Source organism: Antedon mediterranea, chromosome 6 (genome assembly GCF_964355755.1).
Source record: "Antedon mediterranea chromosome 6, ecAntMedi1.1, whole genome shotgun sequence".
NCBI classification, from domain to species: domain Eukaryota; kingdom Metazoa; phylum Echinodermata; class Crinoidea; order Comatulida; family Antedonidae; genus Antedon; species Antedon mediterranea.
This window is the reverse complement of record NC_092675.1, coordinates 29,483,029-29,506,444: the sequence shown is the minus strand read 5'-3', so window position 1 is coordinate 29,506,444 and position 23,416 is coordinate 29,483,029. Positions and strand designations below refer to the sequence as shown.

The window sequence follows — 23,416 nt, the reverse complement described above, 5'->3', positions numbered from 1 at the left end:
AAATTGTCATCGCCCATTCGGAAGTTCGGGTAATTACGTAGAAAAATACAGTGTGTAAAAAGAAAAGAAGTTAGAAAGAAGGCCATTGTGAATAAGATTTCTAGTTGTTCAGTTTTAATTTAACATATATAGAAATAATGGCTTTAAAAAGGATAAAAAAGGTGACGTATTCATAGTGATATTGTTTTGAAATGACGATTCAAGGTATTCTTTTTGTCATCATTGTGATCTTGTGGCCAGGCCACACAAATATTTCCCTCTTCTTGATTCAGCTTCCTTGATTTTGTCTGATGTGTGGTGGTTTATTGTGGTGATGTGTGGTATGGCTTACTGACTCAAAAGAGAGGGCCTAAACCAATGATTGCCATTACACATGGTGTGTTATAAAAAGAATGGTTGAAATCATTATTTTATGTATTACTAAAGTATCATCAACGTATTTGTTTTTGATGCTATATAAAAAATTTTTGTCTTATTTTGGCATTGCCATCCATCATTTTAAATATCCACTTTAATTTGATCATAATGGTTTTTTTTATGATTATGTTAACAATGGATTAATGAATAATCATTATATATTGTGCCATTAGTTAAAATCAATAATTAATAGCCTAGCTTAATGTATAGCTACTACTAGTAAGTACTAGACTACTGTAATGCACTTGTCAATTGTATGACGCACTATACGACCCCCGGGAGTGGTGCGTCATGGGTGCGTCATTTACGAATAATTACTGACGCAGGGGTGCGTCAAAGAACCCAAATGGTGCGTCGCCTCCATGTTCAATGGTGCGTCAATGTCCGTCACTTTACCACCGACCCGCGCCACCCAAAAAGCCTGAAAACAAGGCCTTGACGATCGCGGAGGGGCGGCCAGGTTGTACATTGTCACGCTTGAGAGCGTCATCACTCGCGCCCTCTATCGGCCAAACTGGAAAATGACATAATATTTGTATTATAAATAGCCGTTCCAATCTTTGTGTGATTGTGTGATCGCGCGAGAACGTTCCTAGCCGGCCTGATTAACATCGATCGACGACCCTGGCGCGCCTCCATAGCACCAGACACGCGTATTAGTTTGAGATTTTTGATATCACACTGCATGCACTGCAGTAATCGGGGTCAACAATCGTCAGTGAAGGTACGTCAAAAAGACAGTCGTGGTGCGTCATAATTCACTAAAAGGTCCGTCGCTAATTTAAAAATAGGTGCGTCATTGTCTAGTAAAGGTAAGTCACTTTTTTTACGCAGGGGTGCGTCATGGTATACAAAGGTATGACTCACATCGGACAAATGACGCACCTCTCCCGGGGGTCGTATAGTGGGTCATACAATTGACAAGTGCATAATCATGTGTGGAAACCTGTTAAAAAAATGTCAGGTGATCAGAATCAACCCAGTCAAAAATAAACAAAATCATGTTGCATATTTTTACAGTTTTCCCAGGCATTCCATCATCATTCAAATAAATCTAAAAAAAGTACTTCTGTGAATGTTGATGTACATTATTTTTCAGCTGATTGGTCCCAATATATGGTCCTGTCACACCACTTAGGAAGTGACCACAATGTATTATTGTTAGAACTAATTGGTGATAGTAATTTAGAAATAAACAATAAGAAACAAAAGGTGATTAAAAACAATAAAGTTACTTGGAATATAGATAAAAATACTGACTGGGAACCTTTCAGGAAAGAAATTAAAAACAAATTTGAAAACTGGGACACCTCAAATTTAAACGCAAATGAAGCATGGAGGATATGGAAAAATAATTTAATTACGGTAGCAGAAACCACATTGGGTCATAAGAATAATAATAAAAAACGTAATTGTTGGTATGATGAAGAAATTGACAGTTGTATCAAAAAAAGGAAAGATGCTTGTAGATCCCATAGAATCTACCAAAAAACGAAAAATAAAAATTAAAACATTTAAACAAGAGGTATGCGATTCTCTATGGGATGATTACCAAGAAATAAGAAAACAATGCAAATCACTAACAAAACAAAAAATATTACAAAAGAAAGTACATAGATGTTCCGAAATTATGAATAAAGGGGGGTCTCAATGCAAAGATTTTTGGTCCGAGCTGAAAGATAAAACACCCGTAGTCACACCTAATTCTATCTTTATTCCAGGTACAAAAAATGTTACTTCTGATAGAAATTGTATTAAAGACTCATTAAAAACTTACTTTAGTAGTATTAATAAACATAAATTAAGTACTAACAATAATTACCTTTATCATGAACCTCTATTACGACATACCATTGGTGATAACTCACCATTATTAGAACAATTTATTTTCTCTCACGAAGACATCGAATATGCTATATCAAAATGTAAAAATAATAAGAGTCCTGGTGATAACTCAATAACCAATGAGCTATTGAAAAATGGAGGTTCAGAAATTGTAGAAGCATTATATAAGTTATTTAAGAAATTATCTACACTTGAAACTATACCCGAGGAATGGAACATTGGTAAGATTATACCAATACATAAAAAGGGTGATCGCAAAGAGTTAAGTAATTACAGAGGCATAACCTTAAACTCTACTGTATCTAAAATATATAATAAACTTATTTCTCAAGCAGTGTCAAACTTCATTGAAGAACATAATTTGTTATCGGAAGTTCAGGGTGGGTTTAGGAAAGATAAAAGGTGTGAAGACCATATTTTTATATTAAAAAGTATAATTGCTTGTCGCCAAGCGGAAGGGAAAAAGACATTTCTTGTATTTATGGATTTCAGCAAAGCGTTTGACACTGTTTGGCGAGATGGGTTGTTTTATGCATGTAAAAACATGGGTATTAATGGAAAAATGTTAAATATTATTACAAATCTGTATAAAAATTTAAAAGGAAAAGTCTCCTTTGGTGAATACGAAACTGACATCTTCAACATTGATGAAGGTGTCAAACAAGGCTGTCCACTCTCTCCTATTCTATTTAATATACATAAATGAACTTAACAAAATTATTAAGGACAGAGATTTAGGCATTAATATATTTGCTAAAAAGATTGGTAACCTATTCTGGGCCGACGATATAATCCTAATTGGAGATAGTGAAAGTGATATAGAATTATTATTGAAAGCAGCAAACGACTTTGCAACAAAATTTAAAATGGTATTTAATTTTGAAAAATCATATGTAATTGTAACCAACCAACGCATTAACAAACATAGAAAATGGCCAATCGGTAATAAATTTATAGACGAAGCCAACACGTATAAATACCTAGGCATGCACATATCAAGACATTTAAAAGATACATGCCATATAGATGAAACAATGAAAACAGGAAGCAGAATTATTGCATATATAAAATCAATCATAAATGAACAAAATGATTTCAATAGAATTATGTATGGTAATATACTTTGGAAAGGCATTTGAATACCAAGTATAACCTATGCATGCAGTATTTGGTTTTGTGAAAGCAAAACATCTATCCAAAAAATTGAAAATATGCAATATCAAATGGCTAAATATCTTTTAAAAGCACCAAGGTATGTTGCAAAGGAAGCCCTTTATGGTGAACTTGGATGGCAATCGATTGAGTCCATACTATCGGATAGAGGAATATCCTACTTCAAAAGATTGAAAAACATGGATGAAGGTCGTTTACCAAAAGTTCTGCTAAGAGCGCTCTTTGCACTTGAAATACACTTTAAATTGGAATTGGCTACATAATATAAAATCTATTTTAATCAACTGTGATACAAAAACATTTTAACTTAGAATATGCTAATAATTGGCTTAAAGGTTTCAAAGAAAAAAACACTATAAGAGATAAGATGAAATGGCTTGAGAATGCTAAGAATACCAACCATCACTAAGTAAATATATAAGGTATAAAAATGAACCAAAACTAGAAAAATACTTATTAGATAAGTGTAACTACCATGCTTCAAACCTAAAATTTAAAATTCGCTCCAATTCTCTACCACCTCTATTATTTTCGACAAACATTGTAAAATTTTTCTGACCATGGCTTGGAACACACGAAATGATATAATACAATTCCTTCTCAAACTTAATTTATTCATTTTCTTAGTATTTTTAAATTATTTATTTAGATTAAAATCTGTCTCAGTTTTCTAAAAAATTTTTTTTTTTTTTGTTATTCTGTTTTTATGTCTAATTTCTTGTTTTGTATTTATATTTAAGTGTGTATGTATTATTTTTCACTGTAAACTTGTTGCACATCTCATTGAGACTGTGCCTCTGATTTAAGAGAGATACAATAAAAGTTCAGTTCAGTCCGGGCCAAAATCGGTCCGGTGGACCAGTTTATGGCTGCCAAAACCAGTCCGGCCTGACCAATTTTGGCCGCCAAAACTGGATAAAATCGGTCCGGGCAGTAGGACTGTTTTTGGCCGCCAAATATGGTCCTGTCTTACAAATTTATGAAATTTAAAAAACAGGCCATGATTAGTCATTATATTGAAAACTACTGAGTTTTATTTGTTATTTTAATATTATAAATTAATCCAGTTTTTTTAATTATCATTATTAATAGTAACTCATCAATAATTGGTACTAATTGTTAGGCTTTTGTGTACAATGTATCTCTGCCTCTTTTTAATCCATTTTGTTCTTTTGTTTTTTTAACATCTTCGTTTCCCCATGATGTTAAAAACAATTTAATTTATTACTTATTTATGGTTAATCAATCAATATATCAATTCAATACAATTATTATAAAAAAATTATCCAATATTGATTAGTTTGAGGAAGAAAAAAGGCCATAAAATCTAGCTGGCAATATTAGCGTCTCATACCCGTTCATGTGAATGTGTGGCAGGCTGAAATATGAGTGAACATATAAGATAAAATTCATTTATTTATAGTATTTATCCGACAAGATAACTTACTTATATATATCATGGGATATTTTTCTAGCCATAAACAACTTAAAACAGCATCATAGGCCTAGTAATTCAATTAAAATCGACAGAAGAAAAACCCGGACCGATTTTGGCAGTGGCTGACTGCTTTTGGCCACAACTTTAGAGTCAAAATTGGTCCGGCCGGACCGATTTTGGTCCCAGACCATATTTATCGTGACAGTCCTAATATATTTTTCTGAAACTTTTCCATTATGAAGTAAAACTAAATAAGTTTTACAGTTGTATTATTTTTATGGATTTACCTGAAATGAAATATAGATTAAAAATAATGACTTCCTGGTTTATATTTTTCACTGTGAAAATACCTGTATGCTGTGGCCTGTGAAAACACCCTGTTTGTACTGATGAGATAGAGATTGAGATAACAGAAATTGTGTGTTGGATTAAAACATTTATGAATGTAATTTAAGTTAAATTCAGTTATATTCTGCTATATTAGAATATTACTGACAGCAATATACAGTACATTTTTTCTGTGTTTTAATTTAGTTTTAAAATATGTTTAATTGGCTGTCATTATATATCATTTATTACTATCTCTGTGGTTGTCCAAATTAATGAATACGAAATTAGGCTGCATATCTAATTAAAACTGTTTCCTAGAACTACAGTTCCTGCATAGTTTGCCTTCTAATTACGCTACATATATTTATATCAATCACATTTTAAGGTACAGTATACAGTAGGTAAAGGTAAAGTCGAAACCTAAGCTAATGCTTACGGCCGTGGTGCCCATCTCTGTTTCTTTAGCGTTTGGGCCAGACTCCACTAAGTGTGTATGTTTGTGGGGGTACGCCACTCCTCCCGCACAAACGAGTCTGATTTACCTTCCCAATACTTTTTACATACCGGTACCCATTTCTATCACCTGGGTGGGGAGGAACAATGTGGATAAAGAATCTTGCTCAAGGACCCAACACTGCAGTGACCGGGCCGGGGCTTGAACCGGCAACCTATTAATTGCAAGTCCAATGCTCTAACCACTGCACCACAGTGCTCCACCACAGTATACAGTACTCCACTACAGTATACAGTACTTCACTACAGTATACACTACAGTACTTCAACCTATTTGATTACTTTGTTATTTTATATTGGTCTTGGTTGATTTTAAACATTCCATTTCTCGGAACAGTAAGTCGTCTATATCAAATTTTAAAAGTATTTCTAGCAGGCTGATGTAATTGTCATTTTCTATTGTCTTTTGTAGGAATTACAAGATCTTGGTAGAGATCCCCCTGCACAATGTTCGGCTGGTCCAGTGGGCGATGATTGTAAGTATTTCATTTTACTAAACTTTGCATAAAATTTGCATAGTTTACAACCTCCACTTGTATATGAACTGTTGAGTTGTATTTTTTAGTACGGTAGTTAATAAGAAAGACTAATATGCTAACTCTGATTATTTTTTGTTGTGTTCGGACGTAAATTAGTCTTAAAAGACAAAAATGTACCCAGCATGCATGAGTTTCCGCAGTCAAAATTGTACTGTGAAGTTTAATAATAGTGCTCCAGTGTTTTAAGCTCTGTCTACACTATTAAATATGGTAGTGATATGCCCAAGTATGGTAGTGATTATATGACATCATCATGTCCATATATGGGCACATCATATTTTTTGTCACATAAAGTTTGATAGTGTAAACAGAGCTTTACAGACTTACAACAGTATACATTTGTACAGTAATATGTCACAAACTATTTAAACAAAATTAGCATTATTTAAATAATTTATAATTATATAGTTGGATTGTAAACCATCTCCAGCAGTCTGTGACAATTTTATTCTAAATTATTCTGGCATGTCCTTCAATCTCTACATGAACTCAATTTTGATAGATGATATCATATCTAAAAATAGACATGTTAAGTTTCAAAATAGAAGGATTGTAAATAAATGGTTTATCATTTCATACGTTAATAATATATTAATATTTTAGTTTTAATTAAACTCTGTTTTCTTTTTTCAAACCTATTTATTTTCTTTCTGATGTATTTGATAATTTATGATGAGTAGTCTGTATTTTTTGATGAGTCAGCATGTTTTGATAGTGAATAGGCAGTAATATCCTAATTGTCCTAAACTCTAGTAAAATATCTACTAATCAGTATAGCCTAGTAACCTAGTAACTAATCAATAACCTAGTAACTAATCAGTATAGCCTAGTAACCAGATATAACCACTATAGATATTTAACCCAAAGTTAATTTATTTAAACATATTTTTGTCTACTGTAGCTTTATTTAAATATGGCTACAGTCAAAATTTAAGTGTTAACATTTTATTTGTTTTTCTAAATGTTTTCTGCATTGATTTTGATAAAATTGATAAATATAAAACAAAGATAATCCATTGATATTTTGTGAACCTGTAGATATAGAGCTGACTTCTTATTTAATATAAATATATTAAAGGTAGATGAATATTGTCTTTAATTTTGTGCTGATTTTAAAGGTGGTATCAATTTATGTTATGGTATTAGACTTGATGTTGGTTGGTGTCTTCCAGGTCAGAACTATGTTGTGTGGTATTGTGTAGTCTGAATGCATGCGTTCTACTAATTTTAATAAACAGGAAATATTTGTTTGGAAGTCCAATTGTGGTTTCTGTTTTTGACATGTTAAAATGAATACAAGCTTGTTGTATAGTTTAGGAAACCATAGAACTTGAACTTTGAACTTTGAACTACACATTGATGTAACCTTAACAAGTATCATGCATAGTACTGCTGTTCAAAGAAGTATTTTGAATAATAGTATAAATACCTAATAATATTAGGTATTTATACTATTATTCAAAATACTATATAATAAAATATTATAGTAGTATTAAGTAATAACACAATTTCTTTGTATTTATCTCTGCAGTGTTTCATTGGCAGGCTACAATAATGGGTCCGGTAAGTGTAACATCTTGAATTGCATGATCTGTTCACTGGCACTGATATCACTATATCATGGTCAAATTTCAAATTTTCTAGTACAATTCATATTTTTATAAAAAAAATATTAAAAGTTAAGTTACATTAGGTTACTTTCTCTATTGTAGTACTTTGTATTTAAATCACATTCATAAAATTTATGCAAAAATGTCACTATTATTTTGATTTTTATTTTCTTTTTCAGACTGAGAGTCCATACCAAGGGGGTGTTTTCTTTCTAACCATACATTTTCCAACAGATTATCCATTTAAACCTCCTAAGGTAAGCCATTCAATGTATAAAGAGTAAACTGCTCGGACAACAGTGTAATTACAAGTTGTCATTTCAGTTTCAGTTGATTGTTTCACAAAATAAATGTTACGTTGTTTATATATCAAACCAATAGTGTTAAAAACTAATGACAGGTTGAATATAGAATATTTAAACAATAACACAAACAAAAACATATTTACTGTTATTATTATTATTTATTCGGGCAAAAGATATATTTCACAGAATATAACACAAATCAATGTAATTTAATGCGACATTTATATCTATGCGCTATTTTATGAAGATCAGAGCACTGTGGACTTAGATGTTACCTTTTCAACAACATTCTTCTTCCCTATTACAGTTTCATTACGTCTGTCCACGACAGTGTGTGTGTGTGTGTACTAGTACACCAGGGCAACCCCCTACTCGTCTCGAAAGATGTACTAGGTTTTTTAAAGTGCACACGAGCAATATGCATACACTGGACCTACGGTTTATAGTCCTTATCCAAGAAGACAAATTAAACAAACATGACGTACAGTATTTCTTCTGTAAAATTGTGTTGACAGTACACACTAGTTAAAGCCTCAGTGGATTTAAGTATGAAGCTCTTACACATTACAAACAGTAATACGTTACATCTTTATTTTGTTTTTTTAGGTTGCATTTACAACAAAAATTTATCACCCAAACATAAACAGCAATGGTAGCATATGTCTGGACATTCTGAGGTCTCAATGGTCACCAGCACTGACCATATCTAAAGGTAATATAATAATTTAGGTCTTAATGATTACCAATATATCACTTAAAACATACAGTAGTTGTCAATGGTGACCAGCACTGACCATATCTAAAGGTGAATTAATAACACAGGTCTCAATAGTCAACTCATAGTGTAATAATAAGAGAAAAAATAGGCATTTTATTTATTTCTATTTTATCGTAAAGTAAATAAGCATGACCTCTTTAAATTTAAATTGTTAATGTGAGTTAATAGATTATGTTCATAAATTTACATATATCATTTGTTTTTTTTTTTTTTTAGTTCTGTTATCAATCAGTTCTTTACTAGATGATCCAAATCCAGATGATCCACTTGTTCCAGAAATCGCCCGCACCTTCAAAACAGATAAAGTAAAGTACAATAAACAAGCAAAAGAATGGACGCAAAAATTTGCCTGTTAAGGATCTCTAAGCCGCTTTACTCACATATTACTACGCCATCTTTTCGAATATGTTTCAATTTCTAAACATTTTGATAGCCATCTACGTACTGTATTTCAACTGAGTGAAATAGTACTTTGACCAATACGTCACGGAAACAAAATAATATTTGACATTTGACCCAATTGAATGATTTAAATTCATGAGACAAATGTTTTATATTTTGTAGCCCTGTATTGTTTGGTTATGTGAATTGTAAATTCTTGGAAGACATTCTGTTAATAACAAACATCAATATATTATTCCTTTATTGCTCCATTTCCACTTTAAAGTGCATCCATGAATCTGTTTAACCTTTGACCATTGCCATGGTATCAACTCTAGGTTCAAATTTTGCTTAATAAATTTTTCATTTGTAGTTGATAAACAAACAAAAGAGAAATGTTTGAAGACAAAGGAGAAAATCCGGTGCAAGTATTAGTGGATTTAACCTTATAGAGTGATTTTCTGTAATTTAAAATGTATATTATTATTGTTGTTGTCAGATGATGTTCTTGTTATTACAATTGTTATGAATTGACAAATATCCAAATTGGTGATGAAATACTCTGCCTGTGATGATAACCTGATAAACATTTATCACAGTGTAATTAGCTTAAATATCTGCATTTAGTGGCGTGTATGCTTTAGCAAAACATTAAATTAAAATAAACACAGTTGATGCCCTTCCAAATATTAGTTATCGTACAAAACTCATCAATTGAATAAATTTCTTTCTTTAGTGTACATGTTTAAAATCCATTTTTTATATGAAAGTATAGTATTGCAATTGTTTGGTTGTAAAAAAATTAAATTTACGTTTATTTACCCATAAAAACAAAATGGTTAGAAGGATGAGAATTGTCTTTTTCAAAATGGCCACCCTCTCTCCAACCAGAAACAAAAACAACTCTTCTTTCGTGCTTATTTGTCTTGTACCGTAATTGTTGATTTAAGTAAACAAAACATTTTTTTTTAAATTGAGAATTTGAATAATTGCAAACTATCTTGAGTAAATAAAACTATTCATGGAGGAAAAGAAATTTATTTCTTTCCTTCATGATAGTTTAAAAAATAATTGTAAAAAGTGAAAAACATTATTTAAATACACCACTTGTTGGGAGTACAATAGTAAATGGTTTATTCACAGAAATGAAATATTCACTGAAATACTGTCAAAGTTGCTTTCTCATGTTGTATTACTTTTAAAATATGGTGTATAAATTGGTTCTTTCTACATACTCAACCCAAGTGTATCATCTGCAGTCTGAAAATAAATTAAAACAAGTGTGTAAAATATAGATTCTTATTTTCTGTTGCTATTTGTTTTAATGGGCACATTTCAATGTTTCTAAAGCTCTGTCTACACTATCAAACTTTATGTGACAAAACATGTCATATGCCCATATATGGACATGATTATGTCATATCATTAACATATTTAAGCATATCACTGCCACAGGCAAACTAGTTTGATGGCGTAGACAGAGCTTAAGTTTGTATACAACTTTCTTCTTTTAATAGTGAAAAATACATTGTTCTATTCAACTGGAGAAAAAAAGAATGAAAATAATATTATCGAGAGATGTTTTCCCGATTAATTGTACGATCAAAACGGTACTAGGTATGATCAACTGGCGTTTGTGTCCCCATAATCATCCATTCATAGAAGTACTGATGAAGATGAATATTCTTCATTTAAGGAAAACAAAACATTCATTATAATTATTATTATATCTCTTCTCTTGTCCAGTGCCCACCTTGACCAGAGGAGAGGCATAAGCCAATACGTCTGAGGCAGATACTAGATGCAGGTACTGCCATAAGAGTCAGCAGTGCTGATTTCAAATGGACCCCAACTCTATATACAGCACCTGGTATTACCAGATGGTTTCCCATCCAAGCTCTAACCGGGCCTAAAATTGCTTAACTTTGGTGATCTGACAGAACCGGTGTTTCAACGTGGTAATAAATAGTGATAATAAACTAGAAAAATACATATTTGATACGAACACTATACATGAGCACGTACACCAATATTAGTGCATAAATGAATTATGAAAAGTCCTTTCAGATTGTGTTAAAAATATCAAAGCTATATATATATTTTGTTGAAAATGGGTGAATTATCTGAGTTTTTTATTTTGTTAAAACTTGATATAATGTTCCTGGAAGAAATCAAAATATGTCAGTTATAGGCTGTCAATTAAGCTGAATGTCCTGTGTACAAAATTTCCTGTTGCTCAAATATCCTTTGTACCACAAATATGTGGTTGGATGGAGAAATGTCATTTAATAATTTAATTCGCGTACCTTACTGTGATGACAGACATTTCCAGACGATATTATGTGACTATGCGCAAACAACATATAAGCGATTATACGCAACAATAATGTGATTGGATTATTAAAACAGTAAGTAACAGGAAGAATAGCAAGATCTAGAAAGACATATTGTATTTTGAAATAAAACAAGCCACATTATGGATATAAAATGAATTCATACATGGACCATTTATTATCTTACACTTTAAGTTTCAAACTTATATTTTATCAAAAATATTATATTTTAACTGAAATATTAACAAATATATGACATGTACAACTAAAATTCAAAGAGTAACAATAAAGATTTCAACGCTTTTACAAAGATTAAATAATTAAGATTACAAAGAATATTCAAATATACTATTTGGTTTGTTAGAGCAAGTCTTCAGCGTGATTCCCACTTGGCAACAAAACGACGTAGATGCAACGCAAGTGAGCTGACCAACCACAAGCAACAGTTTGAATGATGCATCACGTTGTGATTGGTCAAATTACTTGCGACGCATCCATATTGGAATAACCCTCTTAAGATGACAAAAAATAAATAATAGTAGTAATACAGCAACATTAAAATATCACAATAATCATTTACAACCAGTAGAAATACAGCAGTCATAATAACTTGATTTAATGTATTTTTTAGCACAATATTATTATCGAAGGAAAAGGATTTTTTTAAAATTACTATATGCAATCATAACAATTTCATAGCATTTATTATCTAGTTCTAGAAAGTGTTGTATAGAATATCATTTTTCATAATTAACTGAGGTCCTGATAATTTGCCAACTATGTTAATAAAATCGTTCTTATAATGGTTATATTCTGTTATGTAAAGAACATATTTGGCAGTAATAAATGACATTAAATATGAGATTACATACAATATTGTAAAATCATTAAACCTTATGTAAATAAAAGAATTGAAGGGAGAGGTAATAGATTGGTAAACATAATCAACTGCTACTATAGCTCATAACATTTATACACAAAATATACAAATACACATCAACAAGACACAAAATGCATTCTGGGAGTGAAAGAGAATATGAATTTCAAATGTTAAAATGTTCGCCATCTGCTGTTGCCGCCTTCCATTTAAAATGTTCACAACCTAACACCACCGGCTCCAATTTAAAATGTTCACAACCCAACACCGCCGCCTTTCATTTAAAATGTTCAGAACCTAACACCGCCGCCTTCCATTTAAAATGTTCGATACAGTGTTCTATACTGAGCATATTATTTGAAAATTCTTAAGAGATAAAGTTGCTTAAACTATTTTAAAATGCAATGAAAAGCATCCTTTTAAACCCCCTCCCCCTTCACACCATCCTCATTCTACAACACACTACCTCTCAACAATTGCACTATACTTAGAATTGCACATTTAACCAATCACACAATTTCAAGGTCAAAGTGCACGATATATTATAGAATCATAGTTTTCAGTTTCAATTATTACTACAGTACATGCTAATAGTGCTAAACCTCTGTTTCATTAACATTACACTATACGTATCTTAACACCATAGTATTGTAAAAATGACTAAAATTACATTATTAAAATCATGTTCGCATATTAACAGTATAAGGTATTTTAAAGATTATATAATTATTATAAAATAACATTTTCAGTAGAGATAAATACTTAAAATAAAATTATTTTTTAACGCATCTTTACCAGCAATCAAGGTTCCATTAATTTAGTTTAAAAGTTTAAAATGCCTTAAAGGTGAGAGAGTTGCCAAGATTGTGATATAAAATAAGAATTGGATTTCTATAATCAGCTCTTTACAAATTCCATGTTTCATATTTCTGGTTATAATAATGTCAATATAATAAACATTTTAAATCTTATACAAAAACTTCTTGTATTCACCAATAATTTACATTTTTTTTAAATGACTTGATTTGTAACAATACTAGAAAATTTGAATATATTTTTTAACAAATCCAAATATTTCCTTACTCATTATAAGTTTAACTTATCTTTTAAGATGTAGGTACAGTAAGGTAATTATAAATCCGGCAGTAATATTTCCAGGTTGATACAGTTACATTCAGGATTGACTACTCTCAATTGATATATGAAAATGTTCCAAATTGATTGCAGTTTAAGTAACAAAATCCAGCCTCCTATTTTGAATTTCCATTTCGTATAGAAAAGTTCACATTAAGTCGTTGGAGCGCTTCTTCCGTAGATCCAGAAACAGCGCCCTCATCCTGACGTCACCTCTGCGATTTGTCTATGATAGCAACTCCTGCATAGCTGCGTCCCGTTGACATGCACGATTCAAGAAGCACCCATTGATCTACCCTAGGATTGTAACATTCAACTGATGCAAGGTTCGATGAGCCATCATCACCTCCCACAACGTAAAGTAACCCATTTACTGATGCTACCCCTGAAAAATAAACAAATTAAAAATAATAAACAACAATTAAAGGTTGCAAGATAAGTAATTTTTATTTTATTTTATGTCTTTAGGAAATGTGGCCAAGGATTACCAATGGTAAATTAATCACTGTCCTATCAGATAGGTTGTAATCTCCCTGATACAGGGGCTATTTTGTGAACCACTGGGGTAACCCCTTACTCCTCTGGAATAATGAACTGGGTTCTTGAAGTGCACACAGGTTATAACTGTGTACACTAGACCTACCGTTATAGTCCTTATCCGAGAAGATTTGTTCCACCACCAGAACTAGGAGCGAGTCAGCCTCGAAACCATGCTGATATTGTTGGCTCTTTAGGTACGGTAAGTGGCGCCCCTGATTAACCGTTCGGCCATTTGACTCACTATGTAAGCAGAAAACTTGTTATTTATAATGATTTTACCTGCATTGCGTCTACATAGCGTCATGTCAGATCCTTTGGTCCATTCGTTAGTTTCTGGATTATAAAGTTCAACACTCTTGCGTACTAATGGTCCATCATGACCTCCGACGGCATACAGTAAGCCGTCAACTACTCCAACCCCTGGAAGTTATGTAAAGTACAATATATTAAATATAAATTATCATATATGATATCAACTTATCCAATACCGGACAACTTTGGGCTGGCCTAATATTTCCAGAAAGTGTGGTATTCGGAATGTGTTTTTAATGGTAAAAGTGAATTTGGAACTGTTTGAGAGAGTTTCTGGTCTTTAGAGAGTCGGTATTGGGAGAGTTGACTGTACTAGTATATCATACAATAAAAGAAAAAACAATTCATATCATATTCTCTATTTACGCATAGAATTAGTTTCATTTCTCAAACAAACAAGACATAAAAGTCTATGAGTTATAATTTTGTCATGACTGTGTTGATATTTCCCTTTAAATACCCAGTATTTCATTATCATTTAGTTAATTAGAATTTCTAAATTTGCCATTAAATGTGAGTGGTAAACATGATCATGTGATCGGTAGCCAAGCATCTAACTACAATTATATAATACAACTGTGTTGTACAGTTGAAGTAAATCAGGGAGTATTCTATTTATATTGTAAACACTGTCAAACAGTTGACATAATTATTACAATAATTTCCATATGTTTTATGATGACGTAGTTAAAGTTTCAATGTAAATGTTTTTTAAATGTTTACAAATGACAATAAATTTACTTGACTATATGAAATCAAATAAATAGTAATACCTGCACCACTGCGCCTCGTCGTCATGTCACTGACCGCCGTCCATTCATCTTTAGTTGGGTCATAACATTCAACAGAACTTAAACAATGTCGAGAAGCACCATCATAGCCACCCACAGCATATAAAAAACCTGACAACAAAAAAACAGACAGATAAAACATCATAGCCACTCACAGCATATAAAAAACCTGAGAACACAAAAACAGACAGATAAAACATCATAGCCACCCACAGCATATAAAAAACCTGAGAACACAAAAATGGACAGATAAACATCATAGCCACTCACAGCATATAAAAAACCCGACAACAAAACAAGACAGATAAAACATCAGGGGAAAGGTAGATACTAAGTGTAACAGTAAAAACAGAGGGAGGGTAGCAGTTAAGTGTAAGAGTAAATACAGGGGGAGGGTAGACGTTAAGTGTAACAGTAAATACAGTGGGAGGGTAGTCGTTAAGATTAACAGTAAATAAAGACTCTAATTAATTAACTACATTTAAAAACCATGTCGCATTGTATCATAATAGCTTAGGAGAGGCCTGCTTCCATCATTATCATATTGGGTATCATTTTTACAAGCACAAATGAAAAGAGATAAAGGAGATAATATGATGCCGCAATATCTTACCGTTTAGTACTGCTACGCCCACGCTACTTCGCCGTGTTGTCATAGAAGCGACTGCTTTCCATTCGTTGACCTTTGGATCATAAACTTCTACACTACTCAACCCTGAAATAATTCAATTAAAACTATATATTGTGCAACTAGTTGTTAGTTGGATTTAGTATCCGGTAAAACTGTGTAGAGGAGGAATCATGTGATCACTGGATTTACATGTTGTATTTAATTTCTAACCCATTGCAAACTTGTGGCACTAGTTGTTAGTTGGATCTAGTATCCGGTAAAACTCTGTAGAGGAGGAATCATGTGATCACATAAAACCTTGACTCAGAAATACCGGGATGGTGTCCGGCGGGGGATAGTTTATTACCATTAGTTAAGGTCCTATGTAAAGCACCTAGAGGGGTCAGTGATCCATTAGGCGCTAAATAAATACTGTTTATTATTATTATTATTTATCACTGGATTTACATGATGTATCTAATTTCTAACCCATTGCAAACTGCAAGCTTCCCAATATAATATCTATATATGGACATGATGGTGTCATATCACTACCACATTTGGGAATATCACTACCATATTTGGACATATCGCACTTTTTTTGTGAAACAAGTTTGATAGTTTAGACAGAGCTCTAGAGTTTAATCATAATAACGTACATACAAATGTGAAAACTATACAATACCTGTGGTTCCATCGAATCCGCCAACAGCGTAAATTAAACCATTAAGAACCGCTACCCCTAGAGTGCTACGACGCGCCTCCATAGACGCCACAGATGTCCATACGTCATTTATAGCATCGTAACAGTCGACAGTCCTTACACGCAATGAACCATTAAAACCACCAACAGCATATACATGAGAGGCTACTACGGCTACTCCTACAAATACATTCACAAATTGTCTTGATATTAGTTGAAATGACACATTACTAAAGAATGATGAGATTGAATGTAAAGAAAACATCATCATTACAATATTGACAATTTTATAACATTATATATCACATGACATGCTTTGAACCAAAAAAAATACTGGAGTAACAATGTTCAGCGCTTAGAGGTTTCACAACATTAGGCGCTATATAAATCCATGATATTATTATTATTTGAATTCATCCTCATGATTTGTCGGTTACATACAAGAATTTTGTGAATGTTAAAAATTCTTAGCGTAGAATTTTTTATATGGGCCAAGACTTCTGGAAGGGGCCTAACATTCAATTCAAGGTGGAAGCAGTGGATAAATTATTTAAAAGTAGATGTTTTTTAATAAATAATAATGTTTTTTATTTGTGGAATGGGGAGAATATTTTAATTTATTGACAGACTGGTCAATTCAATGAGGATGAGACCAATATTGCTTATTGGGGCTTTATTGATTGAAAAAAAAACAACCCATTATCCAAAAAAATCACAATGAAAAGAAAACAAAAGTCATACTAAAATAGTATTTTCTCTTATGAATAGTTTACCTGCCCTACAGCGCCTGTTGGGCATCTCGGCTGCTGCTGACCATCTCTTATCCTTGAAGTCATACACTTCCACATTCCTAATGGCCTTAGGAGCTTGACCGCCAACAACAAACATTAACTAGAAATGATGACCATAGCGTATCATTTAATATGTAAAAAACACACTGAGAAATTACATCAAACTAGTTTGACAAAAAAAGTGTGATGTGCCCAAATATGGTAGTAATATGCCCAAATATGATAGTGATATGCCCAAATATGGTAGTGATATGCCCAAATATGGTAGTGATATGCCCAAATATGGTAGTGATAAACAACCTGCAGTACCTTTGGTAAACCAATAGGAGTCCTAGGTCTTGTACGAGGATTTTTCATTAATGTTCTTTGCTCTTTTGCTAATAGATGGTACTTCATAGCCTCAATCAAGAAGTCTTTACACATACTGCTAGTTTTGATTAACGGTTCCATCTCAACTCGCTGAACAAGGAACTCACGAGATAACAAAGGTAATCGGACATTCTCTATAAGTTGTGGCATGTAGTCTTGTCGGTTTGCTGGATCATGTTTTACCCATGCCACGGCACTTTCAAATACCTGTAATATAAAACACCAAAGCAATTTTATTTAATCTATGCACAAAGATTTTACAAACTGTTTTACACTATAATTTGAATATATATATATTGAATAATATATATTTGATTGATTTCATACTAAAATAAGGGCAAGTCCCTTCTTGTAATGAGTACCTGCAAAAATCTATTTATAGTTTTATACAACACATAGTTAAATAGTAGTGATACTCTTGTATTCTATATATTTAAGCTTAGAGTTTGCGAATTTGTATATTTTTTTTACGGATGAAATTTTTTGAAATAAAAGAAATTTATTGAATTTAATAAACGTTTAACTGAAACAAAGAAAACTACCTCTTCTTCAGATGTAACAGTCAAATGGTCACGCTTGATTAAGTCGGACACCTGTTCAGCTGATAAATTAGCAAATTCATCTGTGGCCACTACATCACTAAAAGAGTACATAACATAAAATTATTTTAATTGCATCTCTTATCTTATAATATATATTTATTTATTTCCTTCAGCTCATATTTATAATTCCGTCGCTTCCTATCTATCACTTTCTTAATTCTTACGTCTGCTGTATAGAATGCGGACGAGATAACGCGGACAGACTTGTACTTTCTCGTCGTATCATCTAAATGCGTAAGCAGGTAATTTAAACTGGGTTAATGACATACATAACTGGAAATCAAATGATTTATTACCTATTATCTATTTAAGAAAGACAATTTAATGCCAACTCATCACATGATTCTCAGTGCTGTATCTCCAGATATTATCTATTTCCAAAGTATCATAGGAATATTTGGTAATACAGCATCTCATTATATCACATGTGGTGCCTGTATTATGTAAGGTTAGGATACTACTAGATACATGTGAAAGAATAAATATTCCTATGCTACTTCGGAAATAAATACAGTACTGAGAATCGGCTGCAACTCGTACAGTAAATGAAAAATTATGTAACTTGTTTTAGTGTCTTGAACAAAGTTTTGAATGGTGCATAAAGATTTTGAAACCAAAATCAGAATGAATTCCATGACAAATTCACCAAAAGCATGGCAAAAACTTTGCTTAATTCAAATGAAATATTTAACACTCACTTAAAATGCTGTAAAGTATAGCTCTGAGCATATGCAAAGAGATTACTACACGAGTGGATGTCAGCGAATGCGCGAATTCCGAGACAATTTGTTGGATGCAGTTGACGTTGAAGAAAATCGCAGCAAGCATCGCGGACATCGTTCAATTGAAGCAGGCTGGCGGCAGGAAGTAATGTCTAAAGAAATAAATTAACTAATGAATATTCATGATTTCTATGTTGATTAATGATCTTAATGATAATTTAATTATTCTATTATTATTATGGAGAAAAAATAAATTAAAATAATAATATTCATTATATTTTTAAATTGTAATTTAATTCATAATATTGCTTAACTGTGCCATTGTTTTTTGTAATGCGCCCTAAAATTGTTTATGTATAAATTAGCAGTATCTCCCCTCTGTATGAAATGTGAAAGTTAAATTAAGCATCCCACAGTACAGTTCTTTATTGTTATCTATTTTTGAGATACATTATTAATTCAGTGATACATATAATACCTAACTTTTGACAAACATATATTTTAGTTACGGTGTACAGATATTTCTCAAAAGACTTTTAATTTAAATAGTAGATGAGAATGACTATTTTTTATGTTAAAAATCTGTTAAATTATCAATGGATTAAGGAAAAATGAAATCCAATTAACTAAGAAATTATGTTTGAGTTTAAATGGCTTACAGTACTCTACGCCAGTTAAGCTAGGCACAAAATGTATAACTTAACCTGCCTACCTGGGCAAATGCATTACAGAACTTTTAAGCTAGGCACATTACAAAATAACTTTTGCTGCCTACAGTACCTGGACATTTTCTTCGGTAACTTGTACCTCTGATGTGTAAACAAAGTCAAGAAGTAGTGACAATGCTTTTGCGTCCACTTCCTGGAGAGTAATCTTTTGAGCTCTACTTTCAGCCAGTTCACCATTAAACATCGCTGAGAAATAAGGACTGCACGCTGCAAGTATGACACGATGCGCCGGCACTTCAATGCCCTCAGCCACCAGAATAACATCACATAACATATTCTGTCTGAGTGTGAAAAAGACAAAGGGGGAGGTTAGCCAATGTTCTGATCTAATTTCACCCAGTAGTACCCGTTATTTTGGCACCAAAGTGAGTATCAATCATCATTCTCTAGTAATCTACCATTAATGATATAAGCTTAGATTTAAAACAGTTTTTTCAATTCATTGTCAACAAGTTATTAGTTATATTTTGATAACCTTACAGTATACCATAGTATATAAAATAATCAAAAATAGCATGTCACTAATAATTCAACACAATAGGATTAGGCCTAGTAATAAACATTTTATTTTCACTTTCAAAATGGTTCATAGTATTTATAATAATTGATCATCTATTCTACAAAATTGTTTTTAAGATGAAAAATACCAAAAAATAACAAAACAACAAGATTAATAAAATGTTTAGTAATTATATAAAAATGTGTTTAAAAAGTAATGCATTGTATTACTGCATCACAGCAGGCCTGCTACAAATTGCACTCAATACATTCAGGGGTCCTGTTTACCAAATTTAAGCGTGTTGTAAATCGCACTCCTCAAGGACAGTTTAGGAGTGTGTTAGGTGAGTGATCGCACTCGCTCGCCTTAAAAGACAAGGCCTGTCACAGTATAAATAAAACATACATACAGTATGGTTAGTGATTAATATTTAATTAATGTATCTATTATTTTTTGTTATCTACTGTATTTGTTTTTATAATTAATGACAGAAAGAGCTAGAATAGTTAAAATGTTTAATAATAATTTATGTTTAAATACATTGATATGTCAGCACATAGTGTTACACTGTGATATTTCTGTTGAAATACTGTATGTAAGCTGTTGACTTACTGTACTCATAGAAATCACCTCAATTTGTATATTTCTGTATTATAATACAGTAATTAATGCTCTGTCTACACTATCAAACTAGTTTGACAAAAAAAGTGTGATGTGCCCAAATATAGTAGTGATATGCTTAAATATGGTAGTGATATGACATCATCATGTCCATATATGGGCACGTCACATTTTTTTGTCACATAAAGTTTGATAGTGTAGACAAGGCTTAATAAAAAGTCAAAATAATTTACACACAAATGTTGCTATATTATGTACACTACAGCAATACAATGATTAATCAAATTTGTAAGACTATAATATGATATAAATGTACAGAAAGTAAGATCCTTCAGCAGGTAAGTTAATTAAAACCATGGGCAGTTAATATGAATCACTCATTTAGCTAAAAATCTGATTATATCCTCTATGTTCTATGATTGCCAGTCAAGAATAACATTTAAAAGGCGAGATTTAAATTGTTATATATGTTCTTTTATGTCGAGTCATAAAAAAAAAACACCAATATTTATAGATATTAATAGTTATACAAAGTTTAAAAAAGTTTTAATTCATCATGGTTGTTTAACACTAATCAGGGGAAGATCTAGAAGAGCTAAGAGCGAACAGTATAGGGAGTTCTACCCTAATTTCAGTTAGAACTGAAAGTGTTAGTAAATCAACACATCATTACAACACTAATTATAATGTGACCTTACTTTACGACACAAAAACCTACCTTCATATAACCTGAATCCTAAAATTTGTTTGTGCTTTACTTTATTTCTCACTTACTTTCTGAATTGATTGAGTAGCTCAAAAGCCTTGAGTGTGTGATCTGGATTGTGGTAGGGAGGAGGATCAACAGATGACACAACCTCCATGTCTTCTGGTGCTTCCATCACAGCTGCACTTTGAAGAATTCCCAATTTACTCAACTGTTATAAAGAACACATGATGCAAATTAATATTTGAGATTTCTATAAATATCTATATAGTATATTTATTATTATGTGAAGATTAAGGCAGAGATGATTGTATATATAACAATAACAAAAAGAGACAATGAAAAGCTTTTGTGCTTAGTATCAGTTTTCAGCGTGCGTATGCAATTTACACTTCATATTATAATTTCACAAGTGACAGCATGGATTTTATTTATCTAGTCTTTGGGTGACCTCTTCAATCAAAAAGTGGTCTCTCAGGTAGAGGGCCCAGTTACTAGTACATCGGGGTAACTTCCTACTCGTCTCGAAAGATGTACTAGATGTGCAAACTGGACCGCCAGAACCATGGAGTTTTGCTTTTTTCTGACATAGAAACATGACATAATTTTCTAGGTCAGAAAGGCCAAGTTAAAATAAAAATATATTTTGGTTTTTTATAAATAAATATGCCAATGAGGAATACGTAGTCTAAACTTTAAGGGCCTACCCAGGCCTACCCACATGGGTTAACAGATCATAATTTTGGCGTACTCCTGATTGGTTCATATATACGCTCAACACGCTGCGTGTGTATATCAAAGGGAAAATGTAAAGAGTTCAGACGTTGTAGTAGTGCGTGACTGTGTATCCCATTTGTCGATTGCATGCACCATCTTGTTGGTTCCCTCTTCATGAAAAATCACTTTTTAAACTGCGATAACATTGGAGTTTGTGATCTAGCCTAGCTAGGCTATGCTAGGTCGCCTGCTTAGGCTATAAAATCTTTTTTGTTTCGGTCACTTTTTATAGTTATGTACTGTACTGTAGGGCAGCACTCAGTCAGAATATATAGGCCTAACTAGGATTATGAATTACTAATTAAATACACTAGCCTGGGCATAGGCCTAACTAACTAAGCCAACTAGGCCAGGCAGCCTAGTATAGCCCTCAATAAATGTGTCGAACCTAGGCCTTGCTAGAGGATCATAGACATAGGCCGCCTATAAAGTAATCTCTCTCGCCTCATATAGCCACCTATCAACAACGTATTCCACTTTCTTGCCTAGCTAGCCTAGCCGACACAGAAAAATAAAGGTCAAGGTAAGTCAAAACACATAAACGATATTATAATAATACAACCCAATACTACACTACCTGTACCATCCACGGACTAAGTAATCTTTCCTACGTCGTGTAAAATTTATTTTAATATAAATTCCATCGAAAAAGAGGTTAAAAGAGGACTAAAAACACAGAGGTTCCTCCTGACTTTCTTTTTCGGGATAGATTCGGCGGAGAGTCCATCGGAACATTAACATGTAGGTGGCGCTGTTCAGTTTTTAGGAATAAGAAAAATCCAGGTGGTACCCAGAGAATAGTTCCAGTGACAAAAATGTTGTTATAATGTTTTTGCGTAAATTAATAATGTAATAAATGCTTGACCATCACCGTCAATGTTCTGTTGATATCACCATCATCGTCATCATCATCATCAATTTCATCTTTTAGATTAGACAATTAAATGTATTATAAAAAAAACAAAATGCACA

The 23,416-nt window shown here is 32.3% G+C and overlaps 2 protein-coding genes across 2 annotated transcripts; one reads left to right on the top strand and one right to left on the bottom strand.

Moving 5' to 3' along the window:
- Positions 1–4: 4 nt before the first annotated feature.
- Positions 5–10,613, top strand: LOC140051123 (ubiquitin-conjugating enzyme E2 2-like). Its single transcript, XM_072096243.1, has 6 exons — positions 5–161; positions 6,129–6,192; positions 7,787–7,818; positions 8,045–8,122; positions 8,777–8,882; positions 9,165–10,613. The coding sequence occupies exons 1-6, from the start codon at positions 138–140 to the stop codon at positions 9,302–9,304; spliced, it is 444 nt and encodes a 147-aa protein (XP_071952344.1). The 5' UTR covers positions 5–137; the 3' UTR covers positions 9,305–10,613.
- A 1,223-nt stretch (positions 10,614–11,836) lies between these two features.
- On the bottom strand, positions 11,837–23,163 carry LOC140051542 (kelch-like protein 2). Its single transcript, XM_072096788.1, has 12 exons — positions 23,022–23,163; positions 21,736–21,878; positions 19,894–20,122; positions 19,090–19,265; positions 18,332–18,428; positions 17,730–17,996; positions 17,403–17,520; positions 16,612–16,809; positions 15,930–16,031; positions 15,299–15,427; positions 14,493–14,633; positions 11,837–14,058 (listed from the first exon to the last, which is right to left on the bottom strand). Exons 1-12 carry the CDS (start codon positions 23,028–23,030, stop codon positions 13,883–13,885), a joined length of 1,785 nt encoding a protein of 594 aa, XP_071952889.1. The 5' UTR covers positions 23,031–23,163; the 3' UTR covers positions 11,837–13,882.
- Positions 23,164–23,416: the final 253 nt, after the last annotated feature.

Excerpts from the sequence above, each read along its gene's own strand:
- LOC140051123 (XM_072096243.1), top strand. The coding sequence starts at position 138 with ATGGCTTTAAAAAGGATAAAAAAG. Across the intron at positions 6,193-7,786 it reads TGGTCCAGTGGGCGATGATT|TGTTTCATTGGCAGGCTACA; the intron begins GTAAGTATTTCA and ends TTATCTCTGCAG. Across the intron at positions 7,819-8,044 it reads AGGCTACAATAATGGGTCCG|ACTGAGAGTCCATACCAAGG; the intron begins GTAAGTGTAACA and ends TTTCTTTTTCAG.
- LOC140051542 (XM_072096788.1), bottom strand. Across the intron at positions 19,266-19,893 it reads TTACCGAAGAAAATGTCCAG|ACATTACTTCCTGCCGCCAG; the intron begins GTACTGTAGGCA and ends TTATTTCTTTAG. Across the intron at positions 18,429-19,089 it reads TATACTTTACAGCATTTTAA|TGATGTAGTGGCCACAGATG; the intron begins GTGAGTGTTAAA and ends GTACTCTTTTAG.